The following is a 19,203-nucleotide window of genomic DNA, read 5'->3' on the forward strand; positions in this document are numbered from 1 at the left end:
GCAAGAAAGTTCTCAACTATACCTAGGCAGATTCTGAGTTAGAATGAGAAGTTGGTACACAGTTTTGCATATTAACAATTTTTTGTAGTGTGGTGTGTCATCCTTTATTCTGGATCGTACTCCAGGTGAAAATGTGTCTTAGAGCACTGCTTCAGGTTTGCATATGTTGCTTATATTTGTGACATTTTACTTTCATTTTTATATGTCAGCCATATTAAATCACCTTGTAGCCTTAGCCACTACGGAAATGAGGCTGGGTCATCAATATTTGATCTTATTAGCCTAATTTTGTTTTTCATTGGAGAAAGCCACCAAACTTAGATTTCTGATATGACTGATCAAACTCTATCTAAGAGAAAGCTTAACCAAGTCCAGCTCTTCTCCGGTAATTGTAAACACAAGAGTTTTAAACATGTCAAAAAGAAATCTACTTGTTTTTAAAACTCAGTTCATTTTGTCTCAGGTTTACTTTTCCATTAATAACGAGTTAGTTAGTTATCCCAGGACCAGGTGAGTATTTCCTAATATCCATGCTAACTGACCAGGATCTTAGTTGGTCCCCTACGAGCACATTTATAGAGACTGTAGATACTTATGGCTAAAGTCTTACAGGAATTTTAAATTACAACATGGGATAAAACAGAAAAGTAAAGTTCAAAATTTTAATTTGTGAAAAAATGAAAGCTGGCTGGGACCCGAGAAAGTGTATCATGTTTATTACATCTTATTCCTAATCTGCCTGACATTTAATGGAACAGTGGGGACAGTTAAGTAAGTATGAATCTGCACAGATATCTTGAGTACTAACCTAGTATTATATGATGCATAAGACCTGGTCTTCCAGGATATATAAAATTTTTAGAATAGCTAAGAGCATTAATAATTTTTGGAATGTGAAAAGTAAAGGGGACATCTCAAAATGGGTTAATTTAGATTTAGAAAAAATAGGCATTTTTATAAAAGCACATGAATGCTCTATATTTCTTTTTATGCTGTTAGTTAAACACGGATTTGAAGGTTATGATGAACAGGGTGTCTGACTTTATGGGCTTTACATTAGACACTCTGAGATTCTAATAATGCAAATTATTTCTTTACCTATGCAATTACTTAATCAAAACAAAAATATTTTCTCATGCAGAGGTAAACAGTACTAGGACATTCTCCTGATCCTAACACTGTGCCCATATAAATTTTACCATTTATGAATGGAAGTTACTAACATAACAATAGTAAAAAAAATAAATAAATTCCTTCAGAAAGTACTAGGCAGTAAGATTGCTAAAAAGATGAAGAAAAGCCAATTAACTAATATAAACACAGGTGATTCCTTAACACAGAGGAAGTTTGTTTTAGATGGAAAAAAATTCATTTCCATATATATTACTATAATAGTAGCATAAGTAACTTCTATTATTATGGTACTGTTGGATGAAAGAAACATTAAAATTAAACGATAATACATGTATTTTAAAATAATACATTCCACAGCACCATTATTAAAATTATAGTCTCAAGGTCATGATAAACAAGACTGCTCAATGATCACAAAAACAAAGTCAACATAATTTATAACTGCATGTATGAATTCCAAGGATGCTAACAGGATTTAAAACTTCCAGTTATGTGTTCAGCTTATTCTCATCACATACCTCTGTTCTCGATAATTTCTTTTCATGGACAAGAAGAAAAGGAAAGAGAAGAATTAGTTACCTATGGAAGTATATTCAGGGAGAGCAATAAACATGAAAGTTCTAGCATTCATTGAAAGGTCTCCACTACAGGAGTTTTGAATTGCAAAACTAAAACGAAGAATACAGTCTCTCTCTCTGTCTCACACGTGTGCGCACACACATAAACACACACTCTCTCCTTCATCTTTAAAAGAGACACCAAAGGCTTAGTGACAATATGTTCAAGTAACTATTTTTAACAGCATAAATAAGCTTCAGTCATGAAAGAATAGCTGTTTTTGCAATATCAATTGTACCATATTAAACATGTAGTTAGTAATGCTCTAAAGTCAATCTTATTCAAGTTACTTATATAAATTAACCACTTTCACAGAAATAAAAATCCCAATTCTTTCCTTCTGGAATATATATCCAGAACCAAGGCTCTTCCTAAGAATTTCAAATGGGAAAACATGACTGGACACAGGAACATCTTATTTCATCATGTAGGATATATTAGAGCGAGTTAATTCACAGGTGTTAGGGACCTTTTAAGTGATCACGACTTACTGAAACCTTACACTGGAAATGCTTTGTTCAAAGTTTACTGTTTTTCATTTGGCCATACACTAAAACAAATACGAGTTTTAAAACAAACCAATATGAGTTTTATACGAGCTTTAAAACAAACCAATATTAAACAAAATGTGTTCTACAAGGCACCAGTGACTTTTAACTTAACAATTCAAAAGACTTAATTTTTAACTTTCTTACTGTGACCTGATTAAGTGTTAGTAGTTTAAGTTAGTAGTTAGTTTTGAAGATATGATAGAAAGGTCAAGCAATTGAGTAGTGGCTTCCTACCTTCCCAGATCAAGGGTAGTGTTTCCATGTCAATTTTGTTTGTAGCCCCTTCATCTGCCTATCTATTCCATGCACCCTGTAAGTATCTTGGTTTAATAATGAGCTCATGAGAGTAGAAGTGCCAATTTGTTACTTATATTTTTCATAGTTGAAACTGTTAGATTGGTCGGGGGGTGTGTGTGCAGAGAATAGGTCCCAGAATCTTCCTATTCAGTATGTTTTACTTTTTATTCCCTCCATCTGATTCCCTAGTGGTCCATCAATTCCAAGTAAGTATTCCTCATGGCCTATTCCTGCCATTCCCTCACTCCAAGGCTTGGAGAAGGGGTAGAAAGTTTAACTGGAAGCATTAATGAGGAAATGAGTTCTCAGGTCCAAAATCCATTTTTGAATTTCAAATAGAATATGAATTTCATGAATTTAATTCCTGTATTAAAATTTCTACATTCTCATTCTATTCTTAAACATACTGTGAATAATTTTAGTAGCACTAAAACTTTAATCATTCAGGTTCAAATTATTTATGAAGAGGATACTGTAGTATGAATAAGATTTGCCTTTTTTCCCTAGTGAATATGCAAAATACATAATACTCAGAAATGAAAAAAAAAAAAACAATGAAATCTCAAAAGAATTTCATAAAAATAAGAAATGATATAGAGAATGAAGTACTTTAAATCTAATCATTAAAACAAATGGGTACAGGTAATTCCATCAGCAAGAGGAGTAAAAGTTTAGATTTCATGTTTTCTGAAAGGTAATTTTTTCCAAGACTGTAAAACCATGAAATACCAATTTGCGTCAGTAGGTGGCAGGAGATCACACATAATAGAACCAATAATTTTGCCCTCCTCTTTCCACATAACCAATGAAACCACTGAGCCACCACAGAAGCTGAAAACTTGTGATGGCAATTACCACCTAGGTCTTGAATCAGAGAAGTGGAGGAAATAGTGTAACTCCATGATGGGACTAATTCACCTGAGGTGTGAGGGGAGGTCAAATGATCAATACTCAGAAAAGCCTTCCTTTAAGACATGTAATTATAACTCCAAATGTTATGATGAAATCAGCCCGTGTAAATAGAAGTATGCAATATAGATAATGGCCTGCACATCAAAGAGGCCCATAGGTATTGAGCATCTATGAGCTGGTACAGGACTAGGTACTCATTTAATCCAGGCAGAGCTTTCCTACTGTGCTGTGCCCTCCTTTGCTGTTTGATGTGGTAGTTACCATGTTATGCTAAACTTTACCGTCTGTCTATGCTGTCTGTGTTACTTGGTAATAAATAGCCTTCCACAAATGCCCCCATGTATTTTAATGCTTTTAGCATACAAAGTATATCCTGGCAGTAAACTTATTGCTCTCTTTTCTGCCAAAGAAACTCTTTCAGGGTTTTGACTTCACAACAAGCAACAGCCACATATACTTTTAAAGAGATTTCCTTCAATGGAGGTAGTTTAAGACCATATCAGGTAATAATAATGGCACATAATTACATAGTGCCTAGTCTGTTGAAAGTTTTGGGGTATTTTTGAAGCCTAAAATATTCTAATTCCCAGTCTTCCAGTGAAGTAAGCCAAGCATATGGGGGGGGGGGATATTATAAAATGGGGTAACAGCCAGAATGCCTAGAATACACGTAGACCTTTCAAGTGGAGAAAAACCCTAGGGTCAGGGTACTAAAACATCATCATCAGAGATCACCAGAATGATGATTTTAAGTTAAAATCAAACAGAACTTAACATTTGCTGTATTTAAGTTTCAAGTTACTTGAATACTAAGGAAATTTTTTACATCATAAGATTGAACTACTTTAAGTCTGAAGTCATCTACTTAGCTAAATGCTCAAGGGGATTCAGTATTCAAAAGCTGTATAACTTGTAACTTTTTAAAGTTTATAAATAAGAACCCAAAACTTCTAAGTTGAACTTGAAGCTTAAGAATTACATATTACTGCCTGACAATTCACAGACCTGTACCCCTGGGGCAAATAATACATTATATGTTAATAAAAAAAAAGAATTACATATTACAATTTGCAACTTTAGGCTGACTCTTAAGGTGAACAAATGAAGTCTCTGAACAGTATTTTCTCCAAAAACACCCAATAGTTAACAAATAGTGCCTCCTTCATACTGGGTAAGAAGATATGGAGGTTCTGTCTCTGGCATGAGGCCAGACCACAGCACGTACCCAGTCACGGAGCTGCCACTGCTGTGCTTGTTGATAACTGATGTCTTCACTGCCGTTGTGACTAAAGCGTTACGCTCCCTATGGGACCATCCTGCCTAGATCTCTGGGTATGGGTTTAAGTCAAGAGAGCCTGTGTCACTAAACAGCAAACCAAAAACAGCCTTCACACAAGACACGATTTCGACTGACTTTACGTCATGTAATGGTTTTGAAACAGTATTCTCTATTTTTAGAAGAAGAAGGGAGTTATCTCAAAATCTAAAAACGTAATAAATGATGATCGCCTCTAACCATGCCAAGACTATTCATTGACTGCCTGTGGAACCAGACTGATTTTCATTGCAGGTATATTTATCCAATGATACAAAACTTTCTAGGTGCTTAATTCATTTAAGCAAAATGTTTTAAAGTCTATTTTGATAGTAGCAATACTGAGACAATTCACTTACTTATAACCCCATGCAGTTATTCCTAATATGAGGGCCAGCACTAAGATGGTACCAGCAATTATGCCTATTATGATATTGGTACCAGCAACACCTACAGGGGAAAAAGAAAACAATGAAGATCAGTGTATATAAAGGAAATTATGATATAAAATTCTTTTTTTTTTTTAAAGATTTTATTTATTTATTTCACAGAGAGAGACAGTGAAAGAAGGCAAACAAGCAGGGGGAGTGGGAGAGGGAGACCCAGGCTTCCTGCTGGGGTGGGAACCTGATATGGAGCTGGATCCCAGGACCATCATGACCTGAACCGAAGGCAGATGCTTAACCACTGAGCCACCCAGGCGCCCCTTGACATAAAATTCTTTCAGGAACTTTATTCTCCATATTTGTAATCACCACACTAACAAAATTATTTGTTTTACAAAGTAGGTATTTTTTTCCCTTTAAGTCTTAATTTTAGAGACACTTAATTTTTTTTGAGCTACCGTTGACATAAGGTTGTATTTGCTTTATGTGTACAACATAATGATTTGATATCTATACCAACTGTGAGTTAAAAATTGGGTGTTCTTTTTTTTTTTTTAAAGATTTTATTTATTTGAGAGAGAGAGATCACAACTAGGCAGAGAGGCAGGCAGAGAGATAGGGAAGCAGGCTCCCTGCTGAGGAGAGAGCCTGATGTAGGGCTCGATCCCAGGACCCTGAGATCATGACCCGAGCTGAAGGCAGAGGCCCAACCCACTGAGCCACCCTGGCACCCCAAAAGTGGGTGTTCTTTTAAAAGGACGAACAATCGGGCGCCTGGGTAGCTCAGTGGGTTAGGCCTCTGCCTTCGGCCCAGGTCATGATCTCAGGGTCCTGGGATTGAGCCCCACATGGGCTTCCCTACTCAGAGGGGAGCCTGCTTCTCCCTCTCTCTCTGCCTGCTTCTCTGCCTACTCCTGATCTCTCTCTGTCAAATAAATAAATAAAATCTTTAAAATAAAATAAAATAAAAGGACAAAAAATCAAACCATTACTTAGCAATCCACATCAATTATTTGTTTACGTAATTCTTTGTCTATATTCCCTTTTCATTCTTGTCCCAGTACATTTTGCACTGTTTTATTTCCCATGTAATTTTCTGAAAAATAAGATGAGGTCCCTGAACTTCACGAGGGAAGAGTAAAAAATGAAAACAGAGGTGACCCTACTATGCTGTCCTAGTACTCTGGGAATAGCAACTTGTAGAAATCCATGTTCATTTTGACCCTGACGTCTTGCTCAGGAATTCCAGAAATGTGACTGCCCATCTCAGTCCATCCTGACAACTAATGTAAGGTCCTTATCGCTCTCAGTTGTATGTATGATATTTTGTCTCTCAAGTATAAGCTCCTTGAGAAGGAAAATGTGTCTATGGATTTATACACTCAGTGCTCAGGTGATAGATAATAACAGCACAGGGCTTATAGTTCCCAGTCTTCATAACGGTGGCTGTAGCATCCTCGAGAAGGAAAATAGGAAGGAAAACCAAAGGAAAAGAGAGCGTGTGGTGAGCAGGAGACTGGGGCTGGTTGGGCTCGAGGGCCAGGTGGCAGCAGCCCAGCAGAGGGCCAAGGCAAGGCAGGCTCTGGACTCAGTAATGGCAGTGCTGTGTCAGCACCTGCTGTAGGGAGGCAGAGATGGAATCCGGGCAGTGTGGGTGGCCCGGTAAGTCGAAGGCTTTATCAAGAAACTCAATGGAGGGGCGCCTGGGTGGCTCAGTAGGTTAAAGCCTCTGCTTTCGGCTTGGGTCATGATCCCAGAGTCCTGGGATCGAGCCCCACATCGGGCTCTCTGCTCATCTGGGAGCCTGTTTCCCTCTCTCTCTGCCTGCCTCTCTGCCTACTTGTGATCTCTATCTGCAAATAAATGAATAAAATCTTAAAAAAAAAAAAAGAAAGAAAGAAAAGCTCAATGGAGGGCCCAGGAGCAGAAAAGGCAGATCGGAGGCCTTGTTGCTTTGCTGATCATGATTTATAACAGATTCTTAAGTCACCCAGATCTGTTTCCCTCAGAGCAGCTCAGATCTATGTCGGTCAGCTGCATTCCCGAAACATCCTTCTAGATGTCAACAGTCCATCTTCCCAGGCAACTGGGACAAAATGCAAATCCCCATGACAGAAGTGTCAGCCTGCCTGTCTGGGAGCCCTCGGTAAGTTGTGTCCTATAGCAGGGCATCCAAGGAAACCAGCAGAGCCCACCCCGCACACGTCCTCTGTGGGATGGGAGGATGCAGATGCCCGAGAAACCCCTGGGGCACAGCGGTTTTGCTACTCTAAGGCCTAGCGTATCTGTCTTTTCTTCTTTTTCTTCCAACAATTTTAACAGGGATCAATAAGCTCGGATGCTTAGCCTGGTTATTTCTAAGTAATGCTATGACTTCTGAGAAGTCACTCAAGTCACTTCTGAGAGTCACAGACCTGAATAGCCTCATCTCTGCATTAACTGCTAAAAGCAGCTCCGGACTGCCCTTGCTGAGACTGAGGACCCCAGAATCTTTATCATTTTTGACCTTCCTTGCTAAGGTCACCGTGGCTAAGATTTTTAACCTGTCTGGATATCACCATGAACAGGGAGGTGAATGGTCTTCAGGATTGGAGCATTAATCAGTGTAGAATACTCAATCATGAAAAATGATAAAACAGTTTAAATAGGGGATATCTACCTCCAGGCCATATGTTCTTACGACCGTCTGCATTTAATCTCTCCTTCTCCATTTGGGCCACTCTAGCTTTTATATCTGCACCTGTTGTTTATGATCTATGTCCTTAATCCCATTCCAGGCACCTCGGCCAAGGTTACTACTTCTAGAATTACCTACAGTTCAGGCTACAGAACTGGGGTTGAACAGAGATGGGATTCTGTAATTAAAAATATTAAAGTCAACAACATATTTAAAAATCAATTCCTCAGAGGCGCCTGGGTGGCTCAGTCAGTTAAGTATCTGCCTTCAGGTCATCTGCTCAGGTCATAACCCCGGGGTCCTGGCATCCAGTTCTGGGTCAGTCTCCCTGCTCAGTGGGGACCCTGCTTCTCCCTCTCCCTCAGCCTCCCTGTCCCCACTCATGATCTCTCTTGCTATCTTTCTCTCTCATAAATAAATAAAATTAAAAAAAAAAAATAAACCAGCTCTTCAGTCATTTTTTTTCTATGTATTCAATCCCCAAATATAAAATTCTCCCCTTAAATTCAGACAGTTAAGAAACCTTAGGACCACTTTCTTCGTTTAAAAGAAATGCTAGTGGGGTGCCTGGATGGCTCAGTTGGTTAAGCTGCTGTCTTCGGCTCGGGTCATGATCCCAGGGCCCTGGGATCGAGCCGCACATCGGGCTCTCTGCTCATTGGGGAGCCTGCTTCTCCCCCACCCCTCTCTCTCTCTGCCTGCCTCTCTGCCTACTTGTGATCTCTGTCTGTCAAATAAATAAATAAAATCTTAAAAAAAATAAGAAATAAAAAAAATAAAAGAAAGGCTAGTATTTGTTGTCACGCTCCCCCCCAAAATAGAACACTTGAAAAATCTCAGTAGGACAAGATAACGCTAAATCAGTAGACCAAGTCATATTCAATATTACACATGATTATAATTTAATGGAAAATACCAATTTTATACTGTGGATGCCAGTTATATACTATATTTGAGCTACAAAAATAATCCAAATGAAACTACCCGAAGAGCAGTTCTCTTTCATTATGTACAAAAACTACGTAATGGCAGGAAATGAAGTACCTACCATTGCCAGACAGAGTTATGCCAGTCTTTGCATCATCATTGTGAGGGAAGTATGTGCTGCAGTCGGCACCAATCCAGTGTCTGTTACAAACACACTTCAGCTCATTACTGCAAACCTGAAATCCAAAATCAATTAAGAGCACAGGTCAGCCCTCTAATACAAAAGCATAAAAAATAAGCACTGACTTCTATTAGATGCCTAGAATTTGATGGTGCTGAAAAACTCAGTCTTTTCTTCTTAAGACTAATTTCCTTATTTCTTTTTCAAGTACCTAAAATAATATTTTCTAGAGATCAGCAGTTAGACTCAAAGGGAGTAATGAATTTTTCAGGGGAAATAAATTTACGGTCTAAAAAGAAATCAAAGAGGGGCGCCTGGGTGGCTCAGTGGGTTAAAGCCTCTGTCTTTAGCTCAGGTCATGATCCCAGGGTCCTGGGATCGAGCCCCGCGTCGGGGTCTCTGCTCGGCGGGGAGCCTGCTTCCTCCTCTTTCTCTGCCTCTCTGCCTACTTGTGATCTCTGTCTGTCAAATAAATAAAATCTTTAAAAAAATAATAAATTAAAAAAAGAAATCAAAGAAATAGTTTTGAATTTCATTAACTTAAATTTTATAGGAGGGAGAGTTTTAAAACTAAGCAGAAGTACAATCATTTGCCAATTATCCAATAGAAAAGTTTCTTCCAAAGAAACGGTCTTTATACCAAAATTTTATTAATCTTTTAGGAAGCAAAAAAGATAAAGAGCAATCCAACAAAGAAGAGGGAAGGCCTGATTGGTCTAAGAAGAAAGTCTCACAAAACAATAGCCCCAGCACCTCAACCCAAGCTAGAGATGAATGACTTCGTGTCATGGAAATCCCCAACCCTTCAAACAAAATGTCAGGAAAAATTTTCACATAAAATGGCACCAAATTTAAAAAAAAAAATGGTAAGATAATAATCTATCTTCACTTATATGTCCAGGAAACAGAATCAATACCTAGATCTTATACTTTAAATGGAGTGGGAAGTAGGGGAGAATTCAGTTAGGTTTAACATCAGAGAAGTTGTTCAGGGGGCAGGGTTGTCACTGGATGGCTTTCTATCTTCTGTCTGATCTATGCCATACACCCACATCTAAATGTAACTATAAAATATGGTTAAGAAAATGTAGATTTCAGATTAGCAAATCTCTGCAGACTGGCAAATATGCAGGAATAAAACGTTTAGGTTTAAAGTCAAAAGGCCCGAGTGTGGGTGCCACTTTCACCCTTCTTGTCAATAGATTTTAGCCAGGTCAGCTGGCTCCTCCAACTCTCTGTTTCCACATCACACGACAGTGACACAGTTACAAAGACGGTGACATGAGTGTCCTATGTCCCAAGAGAGTCTGAGCAAAAACATTTATCCAACACTCATTATGTTCAGGCATTGTTTTAAGTATTACATATAAGTTACAAGTATTAACTCACTAATTCTTCACAAAAATCCTGTAAAGCAGACAATATTCTTCTTCTTCTTGTTTTACAGGAGAATCAATCAAATCACACATAGGCTAAATAGGTTGCCAAATCTCACTCAGGAAGAAAGAGAGATGGGATTCAAACTCAGACCCTCTAATTCCAAGCCCATACTTTTAACCACACAATGTACAGTACTTAGACAGCATCTACTGTATTCCCATTTTAATTTGTGTCATATATACAGTTACTGTGAATTAAAAATACGCAGGATGTAATGTCTCTGTATTATGCATAATTACTGCAAACGATTTGGATGACATTTGCCACCTGAATTACTTGTGTCTATCACTTTTATTCATTCATTAAACAAATATTTTATTAACAAAACTCTACTAACAAAACTTTGGTCTCTGTGTTATATATGGGATTTCTAGATGAAGAAGACATTGTTATCCATAGCATGAATGATCAAGAAGTAATTCGATTGTTTTTGCCTTATCCTCCCAAAAAGCATTTCCCCTTAACATCTCCTCTTATTCAAGAAAGAAGACTTAGCAGACCTCTTTACAGCAGCAGAACTACTTACTACATGCCTTCTCTATTTTCACCTGACATAAGAACTCCTATCCTTTGGCAAAGAGTTACAATTGGTAAGACCTCCCTAAGAAAATTCTTGGCATATCCCTAGAGGATCTGCATGGAATGACCAGAATTGAAAGGCTCACAATTTCAAGACAGGGATCATTTACCTCTAATGGATAATATGACCAGTTCAAGCAAAGAATCAAGGTAGGGTAAAAAACAAACATACAAACAAAAAACAACATAGTGCATGCCAAAAGAAACAGAGGCAAAAATGACTTTATTAGTATAAGAAGTCCTAACAGAAAATGACCAAACTGTGATCACCATTATAGCACGTTTTATCTAACTTATAAACTTACTTATAAAGGACCTGCATTATCAGATATGTGACTGAAAGTGTAGAATTTAGTCCTTTAAGCAATGCCATTCTTTCCATTCATCTGTGATAAACATTTCCCTGACCTATTCAGTTTTTACTTCTAGGAGCTATCCTCAGCTGACAGGCACCTGGTGTGGCTACAGAAGGTATTTATGATCTGTTCTAATTGCTCAGTGTCTGGACAACACTAGTCGTTAAATATTGTGGCCAATGCCCCTTTTTACACCCTTTAAAAAATCCCATTACAGTTTATTAAAATTTCTCTCCCAGATCATTTGTAGAAAAGTGGCATTATATGATATGAGAATTTGATTACGAAGATTATGCTTTTTCTTATTCCCAGGCTTGTACAGATTACACAATAGAAACAGTCCAAGGACTATGACAAAATAACCGTTTACATGCCAGCGAGAAACATGGATAAGCACATTTTCCATTTTTACAAAATAAGCAGGTTAGGGTCATATCTATTTCTGTGAATAGAGGAGTTTCCCTATGGCAAGGTACTGAATACTTACTCCATTTCCTGAACAAACAGTGCCTTCTTTATTGCTTAAGCAAGTACTAAAGTTGAAAGAAGCCACAGGAAGACACCTGTGTTCTAAGCACATCATTTGGGGACCACAAGGTGTTCCATCTTCCACGTAGCCAAGATCTACATCTTCTTCGAGCTTCACATGCCCACCACTAAAACCAGAGAGCAAAAAGAAAACAGGATTCCATTAATTCACATTCATTTTGAGAATCTGGGGATTTCCTCAAAGGCTCAAAAATTGGCAGCATCAGCTACTTCTGGAAGATAGAATCTGCTTAAAGATTAAAGTGGGTTAAGTGTCGGACTCTTGAGTTCAGCTCGGGTTGTGACCTCAGGGTGGTGAGATTGAGCCTATCTGTGTTAAGTGTGGCGCTTACGTGGTATTCTCTCTCTTCCTCTCCCTCTGCTTTTTCCCCATGCTTGAATGCACATGCTCTTTCTCTCTCTCTCACTAAAAAACACCAAGTTAAACTAAACTAAAAAGTGGGCAATAATACTTTCTCTATTTTTCTATTTATTATCTAATAAAAATCAAGAGCATAACCATTTCAACCTCTAAATGGAGAAAGCAGATGAATCTTTTAATCTAATTCTTTTTTTTTTTTTTTAAGATTTTTGTTTATTTATTTATTTGTCAGAGAGAGAGACAGGGAGAGCGCACAAGCAGGCAGAGTGGCAGGCAGAGGCAGAGAGAGAAGCAGACTCCCTGCTGAGCAAGGATCCCAGGATGCTGGGATCATGACCTGAGTGCAAGGCAGTGGCTTAACCGACTGAGCCACCCAGGTGTTCCTTTTGATCTAATTCTTTCAGAGATATTGCTATATTTTAGGATTTAAACATTATTATAAAAAAGGCCTGAATTGAAATAGCTTTATCATTTTGCCTTGGCTATCATGTACAAGTCAAATAAGCCATTATTACTAGTATTTGGTTTGAGAAGTAGGTAGGTTTCAAGATTTCAAACACATTTCAAAGAAGGATGAGAACTGGGGCGCCTGGGTGGCTCAGTGGATTAAGGCCTCTGCCTTTCGCTCAGGTCGTGGTCCCGGGGACCCTGGGATCCAGCCCTGCATCAGGCCCTCTGCTCAGCAGGGAGCCTGCTTCCCTTCCTCTCTCTCTGCCTGCCTCTCTGCCTACCTGTGATCTCTGTCTGTCAAATAAATAAATAAAATCTTTAAAAAAAAAAAAAAAAGAAGGATGAGAACTGGTTTGTGTTTACATTTCCCAAAAAGATTGCTAATTTGAAAATTATATTTGAGAATAGTTATATGATTAACTTCACTGTTCAATACAGCAAGCCTAACTACTATATAGGAATAAATAAAACAGTACACAGCTAAAATGTAAAACTGTAATTTAGTCAAATGGTGCCATGTCAATGCTAGTACATAAATCTCCATTCTTTCTATTTCTTTATTTTTAACAAAATGATACATGCATATATTTCAAAGAGTCAAACAGATAAATCTTTTTTTTTTTAATGCAATAAAGTGGTTTAGTGCCCTCTCCTTCACCATATATCCCTCCCTGTAGGAAACCACTTTCTACTTTTAACTGATTCTTTTGTTATTTATAAATTCTTTAATTAGGAATTTGTGTTACTATTTTTTATTTTTCCATTTCAGATACACCAACTGACTTCCCTCAGTTTGAAATTTGAAAATCTGTATCTTTCTCCTATCCTCCCATCATAAATTTTGTTTAATCAATACTCAAATCAATAATAAGAATGCACACTATTAGGACTATGTAAATGTTACTCAGTTCTGTGATACAGCATGCCATAAATAAACCTTTTCTTTTCCTGTACAACTTTTCACGTTCCCTCAGATTAGCAAGTCTCTTGTTTGTTGTCTTCCTGTCTACTTTTGTAAGAATTTGTCACTAATGCAAAACTAATCAAACTCAGCTGATCCCCAAATCCCCAAGATGTGTCTGAGCATCAGCTCTTCCTCCTGCAGAAATGTCTCCTGGAGTTTCTATCTGGGGTGTACCCTGGTCCTGTCTGACCTGGCTGTCCACTGTACCTTGTGCGGAACCGTAGTGTCTGGGGTCTCCCCAGACCGTTCACTGGAGGAGTGCCCTGACTCTTCACGGTGGGTATCTTGTTTCCTATGTGCCCAGCCTTTCCCTTTCTTAGCTTACGCTTTCATTTGAGTGGAACACAATTTCTAATAGCTTCCTGAGAAAGGGTACAGGGGAGTGCATTTGCAGGGAAATCTGCATATCGAAAAGTGTGTCCATTTTCTCCCTTTACACTTGATGGATAGTTCACCTGGGTATGGAACTTAGTTCAGAAATCATGTTCTCCATTGTCTGCTGGCTCCCAGGGCTCCTACTGATAGATCCCAAGCTTGATGCTTTTTTCCCCTCCTCTCTGAAAATATTTGGGGTTCTTTTCTTTGTCCTAAGGTTCTGAAGTTGCATAATGATATGTTTAGATGTGCCTCTGAGTTCACTCATCGAACCTGCACATGGTGAGCCTGTCAATGTGGACACTCAAGTCCATCCTTTGTAGACAATCTAAGTCACTCATTCATGATTTCTTCCCCACTCTTTTCTCTGTTTATCCTTTCTATTCCAATTTGGTGAGGTTTTCTCTACATTTCACTCCTTTCCTGCTTTTGCTCTACTTTCTGGGAGATAATTTCAACTACTGGGTTTAATCTCTACCTCCATATTTTTTATTCCAACAGCATTTGTTTCTATGAATGTTCTTCATTTGTTTTTAAAAAAATAGCACTCTATTCTTATTTCATGATAGAAGTATCTTATCTCTCATAAATATCGACAGGTACCTTTTCTTCTGGTTGTTTTTATCTTTTTGTGTATGTGTGTGTATGCACGTATGTTATGTGTATTACAGCCTTTCTTCACATGTCTGATAAAGTGCTCATATTTGAGTTGAGAAATGAGATAAATGATAGGAAATTTTAGGGCTTTCTGGCTGAACATTGATGAGGCTGGTCCACTTGCACACACACTGACATCAATTTTGCCAGCTGTCCTTCAGTTTGGAAACCTGTTTGGTTATCTGTAGAATGTAAAGCTCAAATCTTCCACGGGAGGGTGAGGGATCCCCAGTTTAGGTGAGTCAGGAAGTAATCTGTTGGCAGACTTTCAACTATCTTCTTTATTTTAGCCCTTCTCTGTCCCTGAATCCTTTACTCTGTCTTCCAGAAGTAGCTGATGCTGCCAATTTTTGAGCCTTTGGGGAAATGACTTTATATACCAGGATAGCTCTCCATTTTCCCCATTACTGATTTAGGAATTCTGCTTTCTTAATTTTGACAATCATTTGCCACACATCCATTCGCTCTCCACACTCTCAAATTTTGTTGCTGTTTTCTCCTCTCCCTTTCTCGACCACCCTGTGAATACATGAATTCTAAAAAAGAATCAGTTAATGTCATTTTAGAGGGGTTTCAGAAGGGAGTAAAAGAAGATACGTATATTTAATCTATTGACTTAACCAGGAGTTCTGACTCATTTTCCTTAGTAGGAATGAAATGCAAACTAAACCTTACAAGACAACCACAGTCAACTAATTCTTGTCTTCTTTTCAGCCTTTTAGTGTCAGGATTTACTTGGTCTCCCCTACAGACTAGATTCTGTTTCTGCCTGCTCACACACATGGAACTGAAAAAAACAAAGGAACCCTATGCAGGACTCCTCAAAGTAACTTGACCAATGTTCTCAGAGAATGGGGGAGATGATTACCTGCAGTTTAACGTCTTTCCCTGCTGCACAACCAAAGTAGATGTGATTTCACCATCAAGTTCTCCAAGCCTGGGTATATTACCAATGTTGGTGCACAAAAGGTAACCACAAAGCACATCCCTGTGTTAAAAGATACCAATTATTTACTTTTTTCCCCAAAGAGAGAACAAACCTTGTTCAGTTAGAACAATAATCTTATCTCATTTTAGTGTTTGTTTTTTATCAACTATATTTTATTTACTCAAATTATAAGCTAAATAGCCCAAATTAGTTTGCCTCCTGCTTTAAAGAGTGTCTTCTCTGAAACTGTTATCTAGGTACCAAAATCCCAAATTGTTTTTTAGCTTTTCCTTTACTGTCATTAGTTCAAGTATTTCTCTAAAGGAAATTATCCACCAAAATGACTTATTTTAGATCAGAATCTCCTTCCCTAGAACAACCACTGGATATGCTAAAACTTTTTTTTTTTTTTTTTTTTTAATATTTGACAAGTGAATAAATGGCCTTTGGATGGGTACTCTTTGGGAAGACAGCTCTTTCTTCAACCTGTTGTCCCAGAATTAAAGAATCTTATATATATAATAGATACTCAGTCACAAAGACTCATGATTCCTTTTTCAATATATTCCGCTATTCCCCCAACTACCACATACAATTCTAATTTAACATATAAAATATTTCCAGTAGTATTAAATACTGTGTTATATCTAGCATATTTTTAATTACTAATATACATAATAAATAAACACATCCACTAATAAATATCTTATCAAGAATGATTAGTGGGCTAGCAATATTATATAAGAAAATATTAAGCTTAAGAAAAAGAGAAAAATTAGAACTTCTATCATCAACATAGAAAAATATATTAATTCATCCTTAAAAAATAAAGGTTATATCATTTTGTTGTATCTATCACAAACAAAAATACTTTCTTAACAGAGAAGAGATATTCAACATTTTTGTAAGTATCATTTACGTGCATGGAAATTACTAAGTAGTTTAGGATATAAAAGGAAAAAAAAGACACAGTCAAGGAAATACATTCAGATGAGAAGAGAAACTGCACACATAAACAACTATAAAGCGGGGTGGGGAAGGAACAAGGGCCACAATAATAGTACAAAAGACTGTGGGAATTTGGAGAAGAGGAAAATGATTTATTCCTAGAGTAAATCCAGAAACAATTTATACAGTGTTGTCCAAGTGGACGGTCACTGGTGATGGAATCAGGATGAAGGGTGCTTTGGGAGGAATGAGCAGCACAAGCAGTGGGATGGAGATGGGAGAATACAATGCATGGGTGAGGAATGACAAGAATTTGGAAGAATTGGGAAGAGTAAGAAGAAGAAGAAGAAAACATGAAGGCTGAGGACAAACTGAGGAGGATGTAAAGGGTCAAGCTAAAGTTCCATTTTGTCCATTAAACAAGACAGTAGGACATGCCACAGAGTGCTCAGGGAGAGTTCTGGAACCAGACTGCCACATTCTACTTCTGCTTCTACTGCACCTAGCTAGATGACCTTGGTCAAATGAATTAACTGTGCCTCAGTTTTTCCTCCATAAGATGAGAACTGCCATAAAGACTAAATAACATAGCTTATGTAAACTGTCAGTCAGTGTGTACTCAGTAAATGTTGGGCATTATTCTTACTTAGGACCAGTGAAATTTGAAAGAAGAACTAGAAGTCAAAACAATTCAGTAGATGAATATTCTGAGGCAGCATGCTAGGGACTCCTGCCTTAAGATACTCTTAAGAGGCCTTTGTAACAGTTGAAGAACTAATGTAAGTCTTAACTGTGGCAGTGCAGTAGGAGAGGAAATGAAGAGATCAATTAAGACAAGTGGCCGTGATTTGGTGTCTGGACAATGTGTCAGAGGGACGGTGGAGTCAAGGACCATTGCAAAGCTTCTAAACTGAAGGACAGTGAGATATGAGGGCCTTCGACAAAAACGGTGGTTTAGTGAAGTCAGAGCCAGTTAATAGAGCATATATTCCCCTGGCTTTAATTTCTGTTGCTTTTGAAATGCAAGCAGGCGCCTTCTAGGTGAGAAAGTCCTGAGGCAGCAGCAAGGGTGACCTGGGCCTTGGGGGAGAGGTCAGCATACGGGTTAAGATTCAGGACTCTTCTGCAAGGTGGAGCTGGAATGCTGGGAAAGGAGGAGCGAAGCAGGCAGCAGAAGGCTCTGTGGGTGCTGAGAACAGGAATGTCCTGGGGGCTCAGAAAGTGGTATCTGCAATTAACGAAGGGATAAACTCTGTGCAAACTTCTCCCTCTCACCGTTTGTTGCATTGTATCCACGTGTCTTTGTCTTTCCCACAGTTACCCTTCTCCGTCCCTTCGATATTCAGTTTCTCATAGCAGTATTTGTCCGATGCCATCACCTCTGAAGCAGAACAGAGTTTTCTGTCAGTGAGGGATTTAACATGTGAGCTGCTCTCAAAAGGTTTGCAGTAAGGGAAAAGGAGCCCTTTACGGGCTCTTCTTCATGACAATGGTGCCAATCCCCAAAACTGTACCCATGGTTCTCAAGAGTTGTCCTTTACCACAAATACCCATGACTCAGCTACATTCTTCATGACTGCTCACTGGAAATCTGGAAAACAGATCTATGTAGATCTGGGATGGGATTGAGGTTCCTAGAACAACACTCCTCAGAATGTGGCCAATAAGGAGAGGAAGATGCTACCAAATTGTTCCCAGAATAAATACTCCACATTTTAATGTCCGTGCCAAATGTAAGGTACAAATTTCTCACTTGGCAACTTCTATTAATCATAATGACAGGTTTATTAAAATAACTATGCACTATAATTAAAAATTCAAGAAACAGTAGTATAATTTCTCATCTTGTTTGCTAATTCTTAACAACTATAAAAAATAATTTAATTTTATTCTAGACAAGCTTGAATTCATGCTAAAGCTAAGACAGTCAAGTAACATTTTAAGCTACATCAGCATCTTTGTCAGGACTTTGTTTTGACTAAAGCCAAGGCTGGTTGATGGAACTGTCCAGGAGTTAGAGCAAAATGACTTCTGCAAATTAATCAAAAGACAACTGTTTGTTAATATTTTTAAAAAAAATCACATTAAAAAAATAATCAGTTTTTTTTTCCTACTTCTTGCTGTAAGCAACAGTTTTTCTCAAGTGGGGGAAACAAAAACCGTATCTCTTTGTTCAAAGCACAAACCTGTATTTCCATATTTTCCCCCATTCTCCAATTACTCAGAAGAGGACATACACTTGCCCTCTCAGAAACAATGTAGCCACGATTTGTGACAATTAAAGATTATCTTTATAGCTTACTTCCTAATACAAACTGTCTTCTGAAAGAGTTTAAAGCAGAAATTGCTTCCAAAAAAAAATGGCACAATACTTAAATACACATTTAAACAGAGATATAATTTAAATAATATATTTTAGATATAAATATTATATATTTCCCTCCAAATGTCTGACAAGCTTTCAAAGCAATAACATTAAAATTTTCTTCTGATGTGCACAGCTACCTCAGCAGAAGGTCCCCTGTAATTAGGAAAATCAGCTAGACTTCAAGAGAGAGAGTTGAGGAAGAAAAAGCAACTCTAGATCAGCTGCTACAG

General features: G+C 37.9%; 1 protein-coding gene across 25 annotated transcripts in view; it reads right to left on the reverse strand.

Moving 5' to 3' along the window:
- Positions 1 to 19,203, reverse strand: part of ADAM22 (ADAM metallopeptidase domain 22) — a 226,515-nt gene that overhangs the window by 22,831 nt on the left and 184,481 nt on the right. For 23 of the 25 annotated variants that reach the window (XM_046020360.1, XM_046020365.1, XM_046020359.1 and 20 more), the window contains exons 21-26: positions 17,881 to 17,986; positions 15,598 to 15,717; positions 11,861 to 12,029; positions 8,939 to 9,053; positions 5,187 to 5,277; positions 1,653 to 1,670 (exon numbers count right to left, since the gene is read on the reverse strand). In XM_046020360.1, coding sequence (XP_045876316.1) covers positions 1,653 to 1,670; positions 5,187 to 5,277; positions 8,939 to 9,053; positions 11,861 to 12,029; positions 15,598 to 15,717; positions 17,881 to 17,986 — 619 coding nt within the window. The remainder of the gene's footprint in view (positions 1 to 1,652; positions 1,671 to 5,186; positions 5,278 to 8,938; positions 9,054 to 11,860; positions 12,030 to 15,597; positions 15,718 to 17,880; positions 17,987 to 19,203) is intronic. The other 2 variants (XM_046020372.1, XM_046020384.1) reach the window with 1 other exon arrangement.

The sequence above is a fragment of the Meles meles genome, chromosome 10 (genome assembly GCF_922984935.1).
Source record: "Meles meles chromosome 10, mMelMel3.1 paternal haplotype, whole genome shotgun sequence".
NCBI classification, from domain to species: Eukaryota; Metazoa; Chordata; class Mammalia; order Carnivora; family Mustelidae; genus Meles; species Meles meles.